Source organism: Bos javanicus, chromosome 8 (genome assembly GCF_032452875.1).
Source record: "Bos javanicus breed banteng chromosome 8, ARS-OSU_banteng_1.0, whole genome shotgun sequence".
Lineage (NCBI taxonomy): Eukaryota > Metazoa > Chordata > Mammalia > Artiodactyla > Bovidae > Bos > Bos javanicus.
In genome coordinates this window covers 39,865,627-39,883,529 of record NC_083875.1, presented here as the reverse complement: position 1 = coordinate 39,883,529, position 17,903 = coordinate 39,865,627, and the positions used below count along the sequence as shown (strand labels likewise).

The following is a 17,903-nucleotide window of genomic DNA, read 5'->3' as shown; positions in this document are numbered from 1 at the left end:
TTTCATGGAGGCTGCCAGTTTGGGGACAAAGATAAGGTGATGATAGATATGGTGTTCTGGAAGACACCAACTTCCTTCTTGGAGAAGGAAATGGCAATCCACTCCAGTACTGTTGCCTGGAAAATCCCATGGACAGAGGAGCCTGGTAGGCTACAGTCCATGGGGTCGCAAAGAGTCGGACATGACTGAGTGACTTCACTTTCACTTTCACTTTCTGGAAGACACAGGAGAAGGGCCCTTGTTGGTTGGGTTAGAGGGTATCAGAAAGCTCCCTGAGATCTGGAAGCAAATGCTTTTGCACAAGTGGTGGTGGGAGTAGGAGGGTAGAATAAAGATCTCTCATTGTCTTGTGTGTTAAGTGAGCCTGAGAAGCAAAATGTAGGGTCCAAACAAGACTCCCAGATGGTGCTTTGGTTGTGGCACATTCTTCTCTGGAGTAGGAGAAAGAAAGGATGTTATCATGACATCAGTGGGGCAGCAAGCCCCCCTCCCCAGCCAAAAGGCATGCAATGTAGCTGTGGCTGTTGGGTCAGGGGTTCCATAAAGCTGAAATAGTGGTGTCAGCCTTTAGGATATAGAACTCTGCATAGACTAAATACATCAGATATTTGTTTGTGGAGTCCAGTGGTGGGAAGCCCTTTGAAATTGAGAGTAAAGTCAAACCCTTGCTGACTGGCTCTGAGCTGCTCTTTCCCTTCTCCTCTCCTCCAACTTGAGCTGCTTCAGGGAAGATGGCTGAGTGTGCCAGGGAACTTCAGGGAGGGGAGAGGAGGGACTGAATGTTTATGGCTCTGCTGGATATGGGCACCATGTCTACTTGGTCCCATGCAGGGAGGGTGTGCTAAGTGCCAAGGTGGTCCAAAGTGCTAAGGATGCAGGGCGGAGCAGTGGCACCAGTGTTGGCTAAAAGAACGATGCCCCTGAGCTCTCTAGGGGTCAGGAGAGCACAGGGGAGGAAACAGTACCAATTCCAGAATGAGAAACCAAAGGGAAAAAATACATTTGTATTTCCTAATAGCCTAATTTCCTGAAACTATCATGATAACCCCTGAAGTACCTATGTTAAAATCTTTGGTCTTTGTTCCCATAGAGCAAAGTACAGCTGATAGGGTTTGAGCAGTTTGCAGTGAGAAAAGGAAATTAAAATACACTGGACTGATTCAACATAACTGCAGTTGTGTCCCCTGAATATAAATGTACAATGTACTTTGTTTTACTTGCTTTTATTGTAAATGTTCATAGTGATGAGAGGACATTCTCCCATTGAGGAATATTCTCTGATCCCTTCCAAGAGGTCCAATAGAAACAATATATTCAATAGAGACAAAAATAGAAAATCCCAGCCATCTCCAGAAGCCACTGCCCAATACAAGCAGTGCCACATACTGGACACAGGCACCAAAATGCATCCTATGTTAGTTTTCTGGGCTGCCATGGCAAAGTACCACAAACTGGGTGGCTTCAGCAACAGAAATAAACTGTCTCAGCTTTGGAGGCTAGAAGTCCAAAGTTAGGGTGTTAGCAGGGTTGGTACCTTGTAAGGGCTGTGAAAGAAGCCTCTGTTTCAGGACGCTCTTCCTAGTCACATGACATTCTCCCTGTATGCATGTCTTTGTGTCCAAATTTTATAGCTGTCATACTGGATTAGAGCCACCACCCTAATGACTTCATTTTAACTAGATTACCTCTGTAGAGACTCTTATCTCCAAATAAGATCACATTCTGAGGTAATAGGGGTTTGGATTTTAACATAAGAATTTGGGAGTGGGATGAGATCCAAACCCATAACATACCCCTTTCAAAAAGGGAGGCACTTTAGCTCCCTTTGTTGCAAATTTGTATATAGCCTGAGTTCCCCCCTGCTTCCTTGGAGCAGTTTTCTCAGAGCTGTAAGATGCTGTCTCCCGGACTTAGAGTCCTAAACACTCCCACCAAATAAAACAATTCTCTAGTTGACTCATTGGAAAAGACTCTGATGCTGGGAGGGATTGGGGGCAGGAGGAGAAGGGGACAACAGAGGATGAGATGGCTGGATGGCATCACTGACTCGATGGACATCAGTCTGAGTGAATTCCGGGAATTGGTGATGGACAGGGAGGCCTGGCGTGCTGTGATTCATGGGGTCACAAAGAGTCAGACACGACTGAGCGACTGAACTGAACTACTTTCAAAAAAAAAACAGGGAGGCAGTTAACTGGCCTATTACTGAGCTCCTGTTAAAAACCTAAACCCCTAGAGAATTTGTAACTCTCAGGTCTGACATCCCCATTTTTGAGTGGATCAACTAGGACATGAAAATACAAGGAAAGTACCCATTTGCTGATCAAATGAAAATAATAAATTTGAGGATGTGGCTAGCCTGGCCCTAGTGTCATCTCGGTTTTGCATAAAGTAGTAGAAACTACTACTTTGGGGAAAACTTTATCCCCTACTCTGACACCTGGAGCAAAGCTACTGGCTCAATAGGCCCTTCGGATTCACAGTTTGTCCTAAATGTCTGGGCCTGGTTCACCTTTGGTTCGGCTAAGCTGAAAACTAATGGTGCCGACAGTACTCCTGCCAGTTTGACCTCAGTGCCAACTATAGTGGGCAGAAGTCAAGGCTGTTCTCAATGCTCTGGTCAGTCACACTGAGGGGCAATCTACCATGGGCCTGGATAGGCCAAGAATGCAAGGCCCAGACTACTGTTTGTTCAGGCCATCTCTTGAGGTTTTCCTTGAGGAAGGAGTTATGAAGTTCTCCCCACCTCAACTCCACCAGCTCCCCACTCACTAGAAAAGCAGTAGATTCCCCAAGCCCAGTGTTCCTCGAGGGTGGCACAACCCACTGAGTGCACAGCACCCATGTGAACCCATCATTGTGACCTCCATCAGACTTGAGAAGCATGAGGAATTGACATGAACCTCACGCTTATCCTCTTACTGTGCTGTGAGAAAAAAAAAGGCCTCTGTTACACATAGGTGTCTCCTGTGTTCTGCCAGCATCCATGGAATAGTAATAGGCTAATCTCTTAGCTTACCTTCACAAACCCTGACTTCTGTAAAAGGCCCTATAATTTCCAGAGGTCTTGGACAAGGACTCTCTGAGTATGTAACATACTCTGTTGGTTCATAAACCTAATGTTTGGTCACCTCTCGGTCACTTTACTCTGTTAAATAGTTCAGTTGCCCATTCTTTGCAACAGTTCCATTCTCCCCAGAGAAATCTTTATCTCGTAGAAAACACTCTTATCATAATAATAATGGCAACAGCAATGGCTAGATTATCACCTCCAGTTTACAGGTTAGGAGACTGAAGCACAAGCCACACAGTGAGTCAGGAGGTAGAAGTGGGATTCAAACCCAGGCGGCCTTGCTTTAGTCCTCACTTTTAACCAGTCACTATATGTCTCACAATAGGACCATCTGCTCCTAGGGCTATAATGAACCACAGAGGCCTAGAGATCTTTGTTAGAAATCTTAGGAAAATAACTTCAGTCAAACTTTTAATACTTGATTTTTACATATAACATTTTTTTTCAAACTTTAAATGTTTTATTTTGTATTGGGGTTTAGCTGATTAACAATGTTGTAGTAGTTCCAGGTGAACAGCAAAGGGACTCAGCTGTACATATACATGTATCTGATGTACATTTTAAAATACTTTTTAATAACGTATATTAGGCAACTAGACAATCTTCTACTTTGCTTTGATCTTTTTATCTAGCCATTGTATCGGAAAAGGCAATGGCAACCCACTCCAGTACTCTTGCCTGGAAAATCCCTTGGGCAGAGGAGCCTGGCAGGCTGCAGTCCAAGGGGTTGCTAAGAGTCAGACACAACTGAGCAACTTCACTTTCACTTTTCACTTTCATGCATTGGAGAACGAAATGGCAACCCACTCCAGTGTTCTTGCCTGGAGAATCCCAAGGACGGGGGAGCCTGGTGGGCTGCCGTCTATGGGGTCGCACAGAGTCGGACATGACTGAAGTGACTTAGCAGCAGCCATTGTATAAATCCAGTGTCAAGTGTTCATACTCTATTAGAATTTATTGTTGCTATAAAAAATTATCAAATAGTGGCTTGAAAAGTGAAAGTATCTCAGTCATATCTGATTCTTTGCAGCCCCGTGGACTGTAGCCTGCCAGGCTCCTCTGTCCATGGAATTCTCCAGGCCAGAATACTGGAGTGGGCAGACATTCCCCTCTCTAGGGGATCTTCCCAACTCGGGAACAACACAAATTTATTGCCTTCTAGTTCTGGAGGTCAGAAGTTCAGAATGGACTGGAGGGATGGCATTCCCTCTGGAGGTTCTAGGAGAGAATCTATATCCTTAACTTTTCCAGTTTCTAGAGGCTGCCTGAACTTTTTACTCCATCTTCAAACTCAGCAGCATAGCATCTGCAAATTTCTCTCTCTGACTCTGATCCTCCTGCCTCCCTCTTCCCCTTAAAAGGACCTTTATGATTACATTGGACCCATCTAGAAAAACCAGGATAATCCAGGATCTGCCCCTACAAACTCATTAGCTTACTCACACTGTAAAGTCCGTTTCGCCATAACATACTGACAGGGGGTTAGGATGCAGACATCGTTTGGTGGGGAGGAGGTGCATTATTCTGTTTGCCATACACTCTGTAAGCAGTTATCTGTTCCTTCTTTATGGAAATTTTTACATTAGGTATCTAGATTAAAGATTTAAAGAAGTCCCTTCACCAGATAATTAGTAGTCCATTTCATCTTGTCTTTGAGGGTAGAGCACCAAGAGCATTTTACCTTTGGGGAGGTTAAGGAGAACATAGCACCGAAACACACGTGACAGAAACTTTAAGCACTGTAACAACGTAAACTTTTTTTTAATGTACCTGAAGTCGGGAATTCATAAGCATGAACTCCTGTTGGCTTTTCAGGTTCTCATTCATAGACTTTGAAAATATAAACCCCATCTTGACCTAAAATGTAAAAAAGCAAAGTTTAAAGCAGTGTATTCTACATGCATCCTCACATGCTCTATTTTTCAGGCTATCATGAGCTTAAGACAAAATTTAAAAAAAAAGAAAATTTTCTGACCTGGAACACATTATGGATTCTAGTCGTGGCTCCTAACTAGCTGTCTGATCTTGGACAGACTTAACCAACAGTCTTTTCTTGCTTTTAGTTTTCATAAAGCAGGAAAAGATACCTGCTTAGAGTGCACAGCAGTGCCTTAGAGTGACAGAATAATGCCCCTGGCCATCGTTTACTTACACAGGCACAGCTAACAACCAGGTGATTTCCAAAATCCTTTCCTGTTCTATAGGTTCATATTTCCTGATTTTTCTTCCCACTGTATATCTGGAAGAACTAAACACACAAAAACAAACAAACTCTCTCCTTTTTAATGAGGGGCAGGGTGAATACCATCTACTCTCTTACATTCTGTATAGTTGGATGACAGAACTTTTGCTTCTGGTGAGGGGTGACTTAGAAAATGCATTGCACACCTAGAACACTGATTTCTCTGTGCTCTTTGCATTTATGCTTTAAGTGTATCAAGGTTACTATATCAATACTCTTCCTACAGTCCTTTTCCCTCTCTTACCCACTTTCTATTTCCATTCACCCATTGCTAACATCCATTGGCCATTGTCCTCTAGCCTCATTTTTTTCTTATTAAGTTACTATTAAAGTTCTCAAAATGAGGAAAACCGAAGGATACTTAAATGTCTTGGGAAACACAAATTTTAAATGAATACTTGGTATCGTCTATCCTATTTATCTTACTTAAGAAGTTCTTAAGTGGGCTGGCAATTCTAAATGGTCCAGAACTCAGTATTTTGTTCTTAAGTCAACCGGGTAGTTACAGAAGACCTCAGTTAGTTGTTGATTCTGCCTTCAGAACACTACAAAGCTCAGGAAGGTTATGACTCCTCTACCCTCCTCAACAATGTTGCTGATTATCTTTGGTAAGCAATTGAGCACTTTGTGAACCTCAGCTCAGAGTGGTCATTCTTAATGCTTTCTACCCAGGATTCACAATATTCTGTGGGAACCCTGGGCAAAGCTCCTATTTTCCATATCCTCAGCAAAAAAAAAAAAAAAAAACCCACAAAACCATGGGTTTTAGCTTAACTGGTAAGAAGATGAAGAAAGAGGGAGGGCATTTCAGGCCAGACATAATGGGTTATCCCTGCTAATGGGGCTCCAAGTGAGTGGATATTACATGCCAGACATCAGTAGCTTCCCTGTATTTTGGCCAGAGACACACCATGGATTTATAGGAGGCTCCAAGCCACAATCAGCTTCAATGTTAGGCATAATAAGCTGAGCCAGAAGAGGAGAGGCACAATCCTGAACAGGCCTGGGAAGTCATGAGATTTCCCTACCCACCCTGTCCCTCAGCTGCTGTTCTACTCCATCCTGTGACCAGAGGCACAGCCACCCAGTAAGGTGGAGAGATCTAGCAGAAGTCCTCTCCTTTCTCCACTTTCACAGCCCCATGTCCATTGTCTCCAACAGCAGAGCAGAACTTGCCTGAAGGCAGAAGCAATATATTACCCATTTTGGCAGTCCCCAGGGTGTCTCTTTCCCACAAATGTTGTAGAAAGCATGATACAAGAGAAAGTATAGCTCAAACAGTTGCCATTTCTTATTTTTCTTTTGCACGTAGGAGTAGATAATTGAATTTTTACATATGCAGCAAACATTTATCAAGAAAATAGCTGTCCTCTATTCCTATTTACACACACACACATACACACACACACCCACACCCACACACACCCTGTATGTCAGAGTTGGGTCCCATAGAGTGCTTCTATTTATAAGGGGGTGGACTCTCCTCTGAAGTGGAGTTACAGTCCTCATCTAGGGAAGAGAAACTATCTGGAAAGTTAAGACTTAGGCTTACCTCTTTCTTGGCCTTGCCTTCTTCAGTCTGGATTGTAGTTTGGATATATCAGGGGATATTCCCACAGGTTACAGGTAGAAGCTAAGCAGGAAGAATAGCTTCCCTGTAGTTCCCAAAGGAGACCACACCTGAAAACGAGTACACCACACCTTGTGAACTGTGCACTGGAGTTCAGTATTCTCAACCTTCCCCTCTTTTCCAGTCCTAACAAAGCCATTTTCCAAAGTCTGGCAGGTTCCTTAAGGTGTCCACAATACTCTCCACTTTCATTCTCCAACTCACAAAATATATACAGTATGTCCCCTACATACAAACAGACTCCATTCCAAGAGGACGTTTGTAAGTCCAATTTGTTTGTAAGTCCAACAGAGTTAGCCTACGTATCCAACTAACATGATCAGGTATATAGTACTGTACTATACTAGGTAGACATGGACTGATGTGATGATCTCATGGACACAGCCTTCTCTAACTCAATGAAACTATGAGCCAGGCTGTGTAGGGCCACCCAAGATGGACGGGTCATGGTGGAGAGTTCTGACAAAGGTGGTCCACTGGAAAAGGGAATGGCAAACCACTTCAGTATTCTTGCCTTGAGAACCCCACGAATACCATGAAAAGCCAAAAAGATAGGACTGAAAGATGAACTCCCCAGGTCAGTAGGTACCCAATATGTTACGGGAGATCAGCAGAGAAATGACTCCAGAAAGAATGAAGAGACGGAGCCACAGCAAAAATAACAGCCAGCTGTGGATGTGACTGGTGATGGAAGTAAGTCCGATGGTATAAAGAGCAATATTGCATAGGACCCTGGGACGTTAGGTCTATGAATCAAGGCAAATTGGAAGGGGTCAAACAGGAGATGGCAAGAGTGAACATCAACATTTTAGGAATCAGTGAACTAAAATGGACTGGAATGGGTGAATTTAACTCAGATGACCATTATATCTACTACTGTGGGCAAGAATCCCTTAGAAGAAATGGAGTAGCTATCATAGTAAACAAGAGAGTCCGAAATGCAGTAGTACTTGGATGCAATCTCAAAAACAACAGAATAATCTCTGTTCATTCCAAGGCAAACCATTCAGTATCACAGTAATCCAAGTCATGCTGAAGAAGCTGAAGTTGAACGGTTCTATGAAGATCTACAAGACCTTCTAGAATTAACGTGCAAAACTGATGTTCTTTTCATTATAGGGGACTGGAATGTGAAAGTAGGAAGTCAAGAGATACCTGGAGTAACAGGCAAATTTGGCCTTGGAGTATGGAATGAAGCAGGGCAAAGGCTAATAGAGTTTTGCCAGCAAAGCGCACTGGTCATAGCAAACACCCTCTTCCAACAACACAAGAGAAGACTCTACACATGGACATCACCAGATGGTCAATACCGAAATCAGACTGATTATATTCTTTGCAGCCAAAGATGGAGAAATTCTATACAGTCAGCAGAAACAAGATTGGGAACTGACTATGGCTCAGATCATGAACTCCTTATTGCCAAATTCAGACTTAAATTGAAGAAAGTAGGGAAAACCACTATGACCATTCAGGTATGACTGAAATCAAAACCCTTAAGATTATACAGTGGAAGTGAAAAATAGATTCAAGGGATTAGATCTGATCGAGTGCCTAAAGAACTGTGGATGGAGGTTTGTGACATTGTACAGGAGGCAGTGATGAAGACCATCCCCAAGAAAAAGAAATGCAAAAAGGTAAAATGGTTGTCTGAGGAGGTCTTAGAAATAGCTGAGGAAAGACGAGAAGCAAAAGGCAAAGGAGGAAAGGAAAGATATACCCATTTGAATGCAGAGTTCCAAAGAATAGCAAGGAGAGATAAGAAAGCCTTCCTCAGTGATCAATGCGAAGAAATAAAGGAAAATAATAGAATGGGAAAGACTAGAACTCTCTTCAAGAAAATTAGAGATACCAAGGGAATATTTCATGCAAAGATGGGCACAATAAGGGACAGAAATGGTATAGACCTAACAGAAGCAGAAGGTGTTAAGAAGGGGTGGCAACAATACCACCAATATTATAGTTCTTCTGAACTATACAAAAATGATCTTCATGACTCAGATAACCATGATAGTGTGATCACTCATCTAGAGCCAGACATCATGGAATGTGAAGTCAAGTGGGCCTTAGAAAGCATCACTACGAACAAAGCTAGTGGAGGTGATGGAATTCCAGTTGAGCCATTTCAAATCCTAAAAGATGATGCTGTTAAAGTGCTGCACTCAATATGCCAGCAAATTTGAAAAACTCAGCAGTGGCCACAGGACTGGAAAAGGTCAGTTTTCATTCCAATCCCCAAAGAAAGGCAATGCCAAAGAATGCTCAAACTACCGCACAATTGCACTCATCTCACATGCTAGCAAAGTAATGCTCAAAACTCCAAGCCATGCTTCAACAGTACATGAAGCATGAACTTCCAGATGTTCAAGACAGATTTAGAAAAGGCAGAGGAACCAGAGATCAAATTGCCAATATCCACTGGATCATCAAAAAGGCAAGAGAGTTCCAGAAAAACATCTATTTCTTCCTTATTAACTATGCCAAAGCCTTTGACTCTGTGGATCACAACAAACTGGAAAATTCTTCAAGAGATGGGAATACCAGAGTACCTGACCTGCCTCCTGAGAAATCTGTATGCAGGTTAAGAATCAACAGTTCGAATCGGACATGAAACAACAGACTGGTTCCAAATCGGGAAAGGAGTACTTCAAGGCTGTATATTGTCACCCTGCTTATTTAACTTATATGCAGAGTACATCATGAGAAACGCTGGGCTGGAAGAAACACAAGCTGGAGTCAAGATTGCCAGGAGAAATATCAATAACCTCAGATATGCAGATGACACCACCCTTATGGCAGAAAGTGAAGAGGAACTAAAAAGCCTCTTAATGAAAGTGAAAGAGGAGAGTGAAAAAGTTGGCTTAAAGCTCAACATTCAGAAAACGAAGATTATGGCATCTGGTCCCATCACTTCATGGGAAATAGATGGGGAAACAGTGGAAACAATGTCAGACTTTATTTTTGGGGGCTCCAAAATCACTGCAGATGGTGATTGCAGCCATGAAATTAAAAGACACTTACTCCTTGGAAGGAAAGTTATGACCAACCTAGATAGCATATTCAAAAGCAGAGACGTTACTTTGCCAACAAAGGTCCGTCCAGTCAAAGCTATGGTTTTTCTAGTAGTCATGTATGGATGCGAGAGTTGGACTGTGAAGAAGGCTGAGCGCCGAAGAATTGCTGCTTTTGAACTGTGGTGTTGGAGAAGACTCTTGAGAGTCCCTTGGACTGCAAGGAGATCCAACCAGTCCATCCTAAAGGAAACCAGTCCTGAATATTCATTGGAAAGACTGATGCTGAAGCTGAAACTGCAATACTTTCGCTATCTAATGAGAAGTGACTCACTTGAAAAGACCCTGATGCTGGGAAAGATTGAAGGCGGGAGGAGAAGGGGACAATAGAGGATGAGATGGTTGGATGACATCATCATGTCAATGGACATGAGTTTGAGTAAGCTCTGGGAGTTGGCGATGGACAGGAAGCCTGGCGTGCTGCAGTCCATGGGGTCACAAAGAGTTGGGCACGACAGAGCGACTGAACTGAACTGATTCCAGGTTTAAATAAAATACATGAAAAACAAACCAAAAATAAACCGTTTTTAATCTTATAGTACAGTACCTTGAAAAGGATAGTAGTATAGTACAGCCGCTGACATACAGAGGCTGGTAACAGTACCAGCTAGCTATATTACTCCTTCTTTAATGCTTGCTTCCGGACATCTGGGGTTTGAAAAAAGATACTATACTCCTGTACACTATGAAGTACTGTACAGTAAAGTACACAAAAGCACAACTACTTGTAGAGGATGTACGCACGTGACAATGTATGCCAGATACGTGAACTAACTTACATGATTGAAGATGCAAGCATGCCATTCACATCTTTGAAAGTTGCCAACTTGAAGGTTCATATGTAGGGGACTTATTATATCAGAGGGCTTCCCTTGTGGCTCAGCTGTGGTAAAGAATCTGCTTGCAATGTGGGAGACCTGGGTTTGATCCCTGTGTTGGGAAGATCCCCTGGAGAAGGGAAAGGCTACCCACTCCAGTATTCTGGCCTGGAGAATTCCATAGACTGTATAGTTCATGAAGTCGCAAAGAGTCGGACACTACTGAGTGACTTTGACTCACTCACTCATTGTATCAGAAAATAATTAAGAGTGACCTTGCAATAGGAATAATTTTGAATTCATTCAATTGTATAAGGCAAGTCTTTAAAAAATGCCAACACTTTGTCATTGGTGACAAATACCTTGCTACTTACAACTGACACCACTGTGTTTCAGAAGGCTGAGAATCCTGATTTGGGTCCCTTCTGCCTTCATTTTTCCCTTTTTTACTCCTGAGATCTTATAAAGGGCTCTTTGTGCCAGCCTTGCCTCAGCTGTGCTACACATTACAACAGGTAGGGGTATTTCTGAGGAGGAAGTGTTGGGGCTGTCCTCCTCAGGTCACATCTAAGAACTGGTATTTGATTTTACTTAAAAAAAAAAAAAAGAAAAAAAGAATAATTCCATGACCTGTAACTTCTGTTATCCAAGTTTCTGCAGTGACTCATTTCCTGATCGAATGACACATCAACTACCTATGTATATGACTGGTTGCATGATTACAATCATTTCAATACGTCTTTGGGTTTCATTCAAATTAGGCCACTTCCCCAGCAAATTCTACCTCTGAGTTCCATTCAAACTAGCCCATTTCCCCTGAAAATTCCAGCCCGGAACCTACAGCTTCCGGGAGATCTTTCCGTACTTTAAAACTCCACCCGCTCACCTTGAAGCGGTAGTTGGGAATTCCTGCAAGGTTATGCTGATTTCCGCTGACAACGCTTTGCCTACTTCCCCCTATTTAATTACGATATGGGAGCGGCCTGGAGTCTTTGAGGGGAGAACCGGCTCCTCCGAAACAAGGTTGGCGATACTGGTTAGCACTAGAAGCGGGAGAGCCAAGGGCGCTAACAAGGAAAGGGTACCCAAAGCGGCCCAGCAAGTCCGAAGACCCGGAGCTCGGCGCCGGCAGACGCTGCCGCGAGGACCCGCCCTTCCCCCAACAGCCTGCGGCCGGCCTGGCCCACCCAGCCGGCGCTCACTCACTGGACAGTGGAGGTGCGGGAGACACTGATCACAGCGAAGGCCTCCAGGCCTGAAGCTCCCCGAGACGGTGACAAGAACCGGGCCTCGCCCCGCAGAACCTCCGGACTGGCTGGCCACGGCGGCCAAACAGCGTAGCTCTTGCTTCCTTAAAGGGCCCGCGCCCCTGACCAAAGCAGCCTGGTGTTTTCTTTCCTACAGGCCATGGGAGGGGCAGGTCAAAGAGGCAAATTCAAAATCCAGCGACTCAAATTTTGAGGGAAGTAGGCAGAGGAAGCAGAATGGAAATCTCACTTAAAGGGCTCACTGAGGTTTGTCAGTTACCCATGAGGAATCTGAGCAGTCATGCTCCCTTGTAGAGCTAAAAGCTCCATACAGCTTAATGAGCCATCTCACAGTGCTCCACATATGATGTCAACCACCGTTTGTAGAGTCTGTTTCTAGAAGAAAATGTATCTTTCGAGAAGTTGTCACTTGAACATATAATCCATAGTTATAAACATTTGTAAGGGCTTTTCTCCTTATAGAATAGATTTATGTTGAGGATGGACTCTCCCCCCACTCCTGTTTGAATCTCAACACTGACATAGTTTATTTAATTCGTTAGAGCCTCAGCCTCCTCTGGCTGTTAAACTGCCCACCATCAAAGTAGGGGAAAGGTTAGGACATGAAAAGAAACAGAGAAGGCTTGACCAGAGTTACCAAACCAAAAAAAAAAAAAAAATTTAACAGCCATCCCTCTCAACTTATGCTCTGAGAGATATTCGTTTCTTCTCACCCCCACCATTGATTTCTGTCTTGAGTAAGCCACCCTCTTTCCCAGCTTTATTGAGAGAATACTTGAGGAGCTGTTGGCATTCTGTTCTTTGTTATTAAATAATTTGGAAAAATAGCATGGACTTCACCAGGCTCTGGCCTTTAAGAAGGTCTATGAGAAAAGTTCCTGCCCTTAGTCCTGGCTGCCATCACATCAGTGGAGAAGGCATCTAACCTTCCCAGGCTCTGTATGTGAGTGCACACCTCACTGACTTCCTGCCAGAGTGACCTGGGAACCACAAGAGCAAAGCCATTTGGAATTTTGGCCCTTTAAGACAGGATAACTGATAACCATAGCATCTGAGTGCACAGATTCTGCCATAAGCACACCTACATTTGATTTGATCTCCAAGTCCATCACTGTCGCTCTTCATCCTCTGCAAAACTTACTTTTATCATCTCTGCAATAGGTCTAAAGCCATCTAATTTATTTGGATTATGAAGACTAAATGAGATAATTCTTTATTCAGGCACTTAGCACCATGTCTAGCACACAGCATTAAGTTAACAGTAGTAAACAACAACAGTGGGAACCTGTTACTAACTCTAAAGTCCCCCGAGATGCCAACAAGGACTGGGCCTTGCCCCGCAGAACCTCCACAGAAGAGACAAATGGAAGGGAGCAGTTATTAAAACCAGGCGAGAGCCATAGCTATACCTGATTGAGAGGGCTACCCGACAGGAGCTATGTTGTTCAGTAGAGGAAAGCAGTAGATGCTGACCTTTGGCCCAACAGGGTAAGATCCTATAGCTGCAGCCACTGCTAGCACCTCAACTCAAATGAGGACAGAGTGGAAAAGAAAGACACATCCCCCTGTCCTTCCATGTTCTGATATCCTGCTGAAATCTTTCATCGGAAAAATCTGGTGGATTTCTGGATCCACTAGAAAGCCTGAAGATGAAGGCAGGTATATGTAGTCTATAGAGGTCAGCTTGCTAGGCATGAAGACCTCTGACAAATGAAAATATCCAGCATACCATTTCTACAACCTTGGGTTTATCATATTTTGAAGTCCAAGTTCAAAAGGAAGAAATGTTTCCACTAGAGGACCCAGCCGTGATGCCACTGAATTGGAAGCTGAAATTGTCCTCTGTTCATTTTGGAAACTGGGTTACAGCTAAACAATGAGAGCAAGGAGAAATGTGCATGACACCCAAAGATTAACTGGGCACATCTTAATACTCCCATGTGCAATGATGATGATCATAAGATAACTATAGTAACCTGATAACGTTGGGAGCACTTCAGTTTCAGACCATGCAGGAATTGAAGTGTTGTATCACTGCACCAGGTTAAAAAAAAAAAATCACAATCTACTAAGATACTGCATAGGGCAGGAAAAACATAAGTGAATGAAGTAGGAAATTATGATTATCAATTTATCTTCTTTAACCTAGCAATAAGCTACAGAGGCAGGGATTATTGGACCAAACCCCAGTCTCCTGCATTGCAGGAAGATTCTTTACCATCTGAGCCTCCTGGGAGGCTCAGCTTTGTATATAAAATGTTAATTGATTATTTATTCCGTGCCCTTGCTTTCTCTGTTTCCTTGTATGAACAGTAGTGGTGGAGACAAACATCATAATTTAGTTTCTAGGCCAGAGTATTGACATCACTTCAAAGCAACATAGTAGTTGATAGGACTCTCTGATTCTCATGTTTAGGGGATGAGTTTCTCTCCATCTGAACAAGGAGGGAAAATAAATCCTGGGTGGCAAATAGGTAAACTATCTGGGTCTTCTGTTTGCCTCCCTTCATACTTATTGTCCTCTCTCGCCTGCCTCATTCTATACCCCAGAAGCTGACCTCTTTGGAAAACATCACCTGGGCTCTTCTCAGCTGATTTATATTTGGTTTTGGACTATGGAGGCATCCACAGGAGGCAGGAGGCAGGAGGAAAGAGAAATAGGGTACATTTTATCCATTCTTTCTCTGTTTTAGGATCTGGCAGTGGTAGTGTCTTTTCACCACTGAAGCTCTCGATTAGCAGCCCCTCCTCTGTGGCTTCAGGTCACAGAGCTCTGGGAATGCTCTCTTCCCTTACTTTTCGGCCTAGAGATGGTATGGGTTTCTTGCCATTGCTATTACTCTCAACTTAATGGTTCTTCACCCCAAATTGGTAGTTGAGATGCCTCAACTGGATGGTTCTCTTAATCCTACTCCCTTAATTGCCTTCTAACTACCATTTAAGATCTCTTTAGTCAAACAGTAGAATTCCAATTCCTGATGGAAACCCAATGGATACACTTTATAGACATATATTATAAATATTCATGTATGTATTTTCTTTTTTTCTTTTTTTTTAGGTATACACGTGCTCCCCATCCTGAACCCCCCTACCACCTCCCTCCCAATCCCATCCCTCTGGGTCATCCCAGTGCACCAGCCCCAAGCATCCAGTATCATGCATCGAACCTGGACTGGCAATTCGTTTCATATATGATATTATACATGTTTCAATGCCATTCTCCCAAATCATCCCACCCTCTCCCTCTCCCACAGAGTCCAAAAGACTGTTCTATACATCTGTGTCTCTTTTGCTGTCTCACATACAGGGTTATCGTTACCATCGTTTTATGTATTTTAAAATATAAGTGAAAATATAAGTGAAATATAATACTCTGGGAATTCAGAGAAATATTGGCATAGATATTGAAGACATAGAATGTGGGATGAAAAGATTAAAGGAAAATTATTTCAATACCAAATGACATATAACGTTAACTATTGTGTGCATTATTTCCAATTTTATGAATTTGTGAAAGTATGTGTATATGCTCTATGCACACTACAGACAGGTACTTTTAAAAATCAGTTTGCATTATAGCATAAGAATTTTCATGTTATTAAATGGCATTCATATATACCATTTTTAACATATATAAGATTTTCAGCAAGTATGTATACAATTTTCATCATTGGATATTTCTGATTTTTTTTCTTCTGTCAATAACATCATTGTTAATCAACTATGCTCCAATGTAAAAATTTATAAAATAGAATTAAGTGACTTCCCAGAGCCTTAAAAAATAACATCATGATAATCACCTTCATATATATATGTGTGTGTGTATATATATATATATATATATATATACATATCTTTTTAATATTTTGACTGGAAGAGTTGGACTGTGAAGAAGGCTGAGCGCTGAAGAATTGATGCTTTTGAACTGTGGTGTTGGAGAAGACTCTTGAGAATCCCTTGGACTACAAGGAGATCCAACCAGTCCATTCTGAAGGAAATCAGCCCTGGGTGTTCTTTGGAAGGAATGATGCTAAAGCTGAAACTCCAGTACTTTGGCCACCTCATGTGAAGAGTTGACTCATTGGAAAAGACTCTGATGCTGGGAGGGATTGGGGGCAGGAAGAGAAGGGGATGCCAGAGGATGAGATGGCTGGATGGCATCACTGACTCGATGGACGTGAGTCTCAGTGAACTCTGGGAATTGGTGATGGACAGGGAGGCCTGGCGTGCTGCGATTCATGGGGTCGCAAAGAGTCGGACATGACTGAGCGACTGATCTGATCTGACTGAATTAAATAGTATACATATTTTAGAAATAATTGATGTAAAATGCATAAAATCCATAACTCACTGAAAAACCCCCTACCTCAGGACAATAAAATTACTCAATATTTCCCTGTATATCCATAAATTAGTTTTTTTAAGTTTTTAATTGGAGAACTGGGGTTGACATATTCAACACTACTACATATGGAATGAGGACCAACTGACAAGGACCTACTGTGTGGCACAGGGAACTCTACTCAGCGTTCCATGGTGGCTTACGTGGGAGGGAAATCTAAGGGAGATTGGGCATGTGTGTGTACGTAGCTGATTCACTTTGCTGTGCACCTGAAGCTGGCACAGAATTGTAGATCAAACAAAGTTTTTGAAAGTTCACGGTGTACTCAGATGTATTTCCTTTTAAAGAGATGCTTTCTAAAGGAGTATGAATTTCTTTCTCCATTACAATGGGAACCAAGTTTAGCCAAGAACTTCAATCTGTGAAGGAGAACATGGGGCTAAGGATAGAAACTCTTCAGTATTAAGCTATTCTGGCATTGTGTTGTCTGTATTCTGGAACACAGTCTGAATTTTAACCTTAGACTTCATTCATGGGGCACCCTGTTGATTCAAATGTAGCCTGGGCACAATCTGAACCAGCAGAGCATCACTGAGCTTTGTGCAGCCTACTTTAGACTTTGTCCAGCCTACTTTAGACTTTGTCCATTCTTCTAGTGACATCATGTGGCCCTGTAATATAATGGCAACAGTGGACTTATTCTCTCCCTGCCTGGAAAACTTTAGATTGAGATATAATCCACATATCATAAAGTTCACCATTTAAGATTATACAGTGTAGTAGCTTTTAGTTTATTCAAAATGTTGTTCAACTATTACCTCTTTCTAATTCTATAACATTTTCATCACCCCCAAAAGAAACCCCATACCCATTAGCAGTCACTCCTCATAGTGTCACTTCCCCTCTAGCCCCTGGCATATCTTAATCTCTTTCAGTCTCAGTGCTGTCGTTCAGTTACTCAGTCACGTCCAACTCTTTGCAACCCCATGGGCTCCAGCATCCCAGGCTTCTCTTTCCTTCACTGTCTCCTGGAGTTTGCTCAAACTCATGTCTATTGAGTCGATGATGCCATCCAACCATCTCATCTTCTGTTGCCCCCTTCTGTTAATCCCCTTCTCCTCCTGTCTGTCTCAATAGATTTGCCTATTCTAGACATTTTACATGAATAGAATCATACAATATATGGCCTTTTGTATATGACTTCTTTCACATAGCATAAGTCTTTTTTTTTAATAGCATACTGTTTTCAGGGTACATCCAAGTTGTAACATCTATCAGCACTTCGTGCCTTTTAATGGTGGAATAATATTTCATTGTATGGATGTACCAAATTTTGTTTATCAATTCAAAACTGATGAACATTTGGATTGTTTCTGTGTTTTTGCTATTATGAACAGTGCTGAGATGAACATTTCATACAAGTTTTTGTACCTGTGTTTTCATCAGCAGTGAATAAAAATAC

At 42.5% G+C, this 17,903-nt stretch overlaps 1 protein-coding gene across 2 annotated transcripts in view; it reads right to left on the bottom strand.

The window, feature by feature from the left end:
• Positions 1-12,203, bottom strand: part of PLGRKT (plasminogen receptor with a C-terminal lysine) — a 35,883-nt gene extending 23,680 nt beyond the window's left edge. Inside the window, exons 1-3 of one of the 2 annotated variants that reach the window (XM_061425369.1) lie at positions 12,038-12,203; positions 6,868-6,995; positions 4,844-4,930 (exon numbers count right to left, since the gene is read on the bottom strand). In XM_061425369.1, the coding sequence (XP_061281353.1) occupies positions 4,844-4,924 (81 nt within the window). In that variant the 5' untranslated portion in view covers positions 4,925-4,930; positions 6,868-6,995; positions 12,038-12,203. Of the gene's footprint in view, positions 1-4,843; positions 4,931-6,867; positions 6,996-11,717; positions 11,737-12,037 lie in introns of those variants that run through there. The other variant, XM_061425370.1, reaches the window with a different exon arrangement.
• Between the last annotated feature and the right edge of the window lie 5,700 nt (positions 12,204-17,903).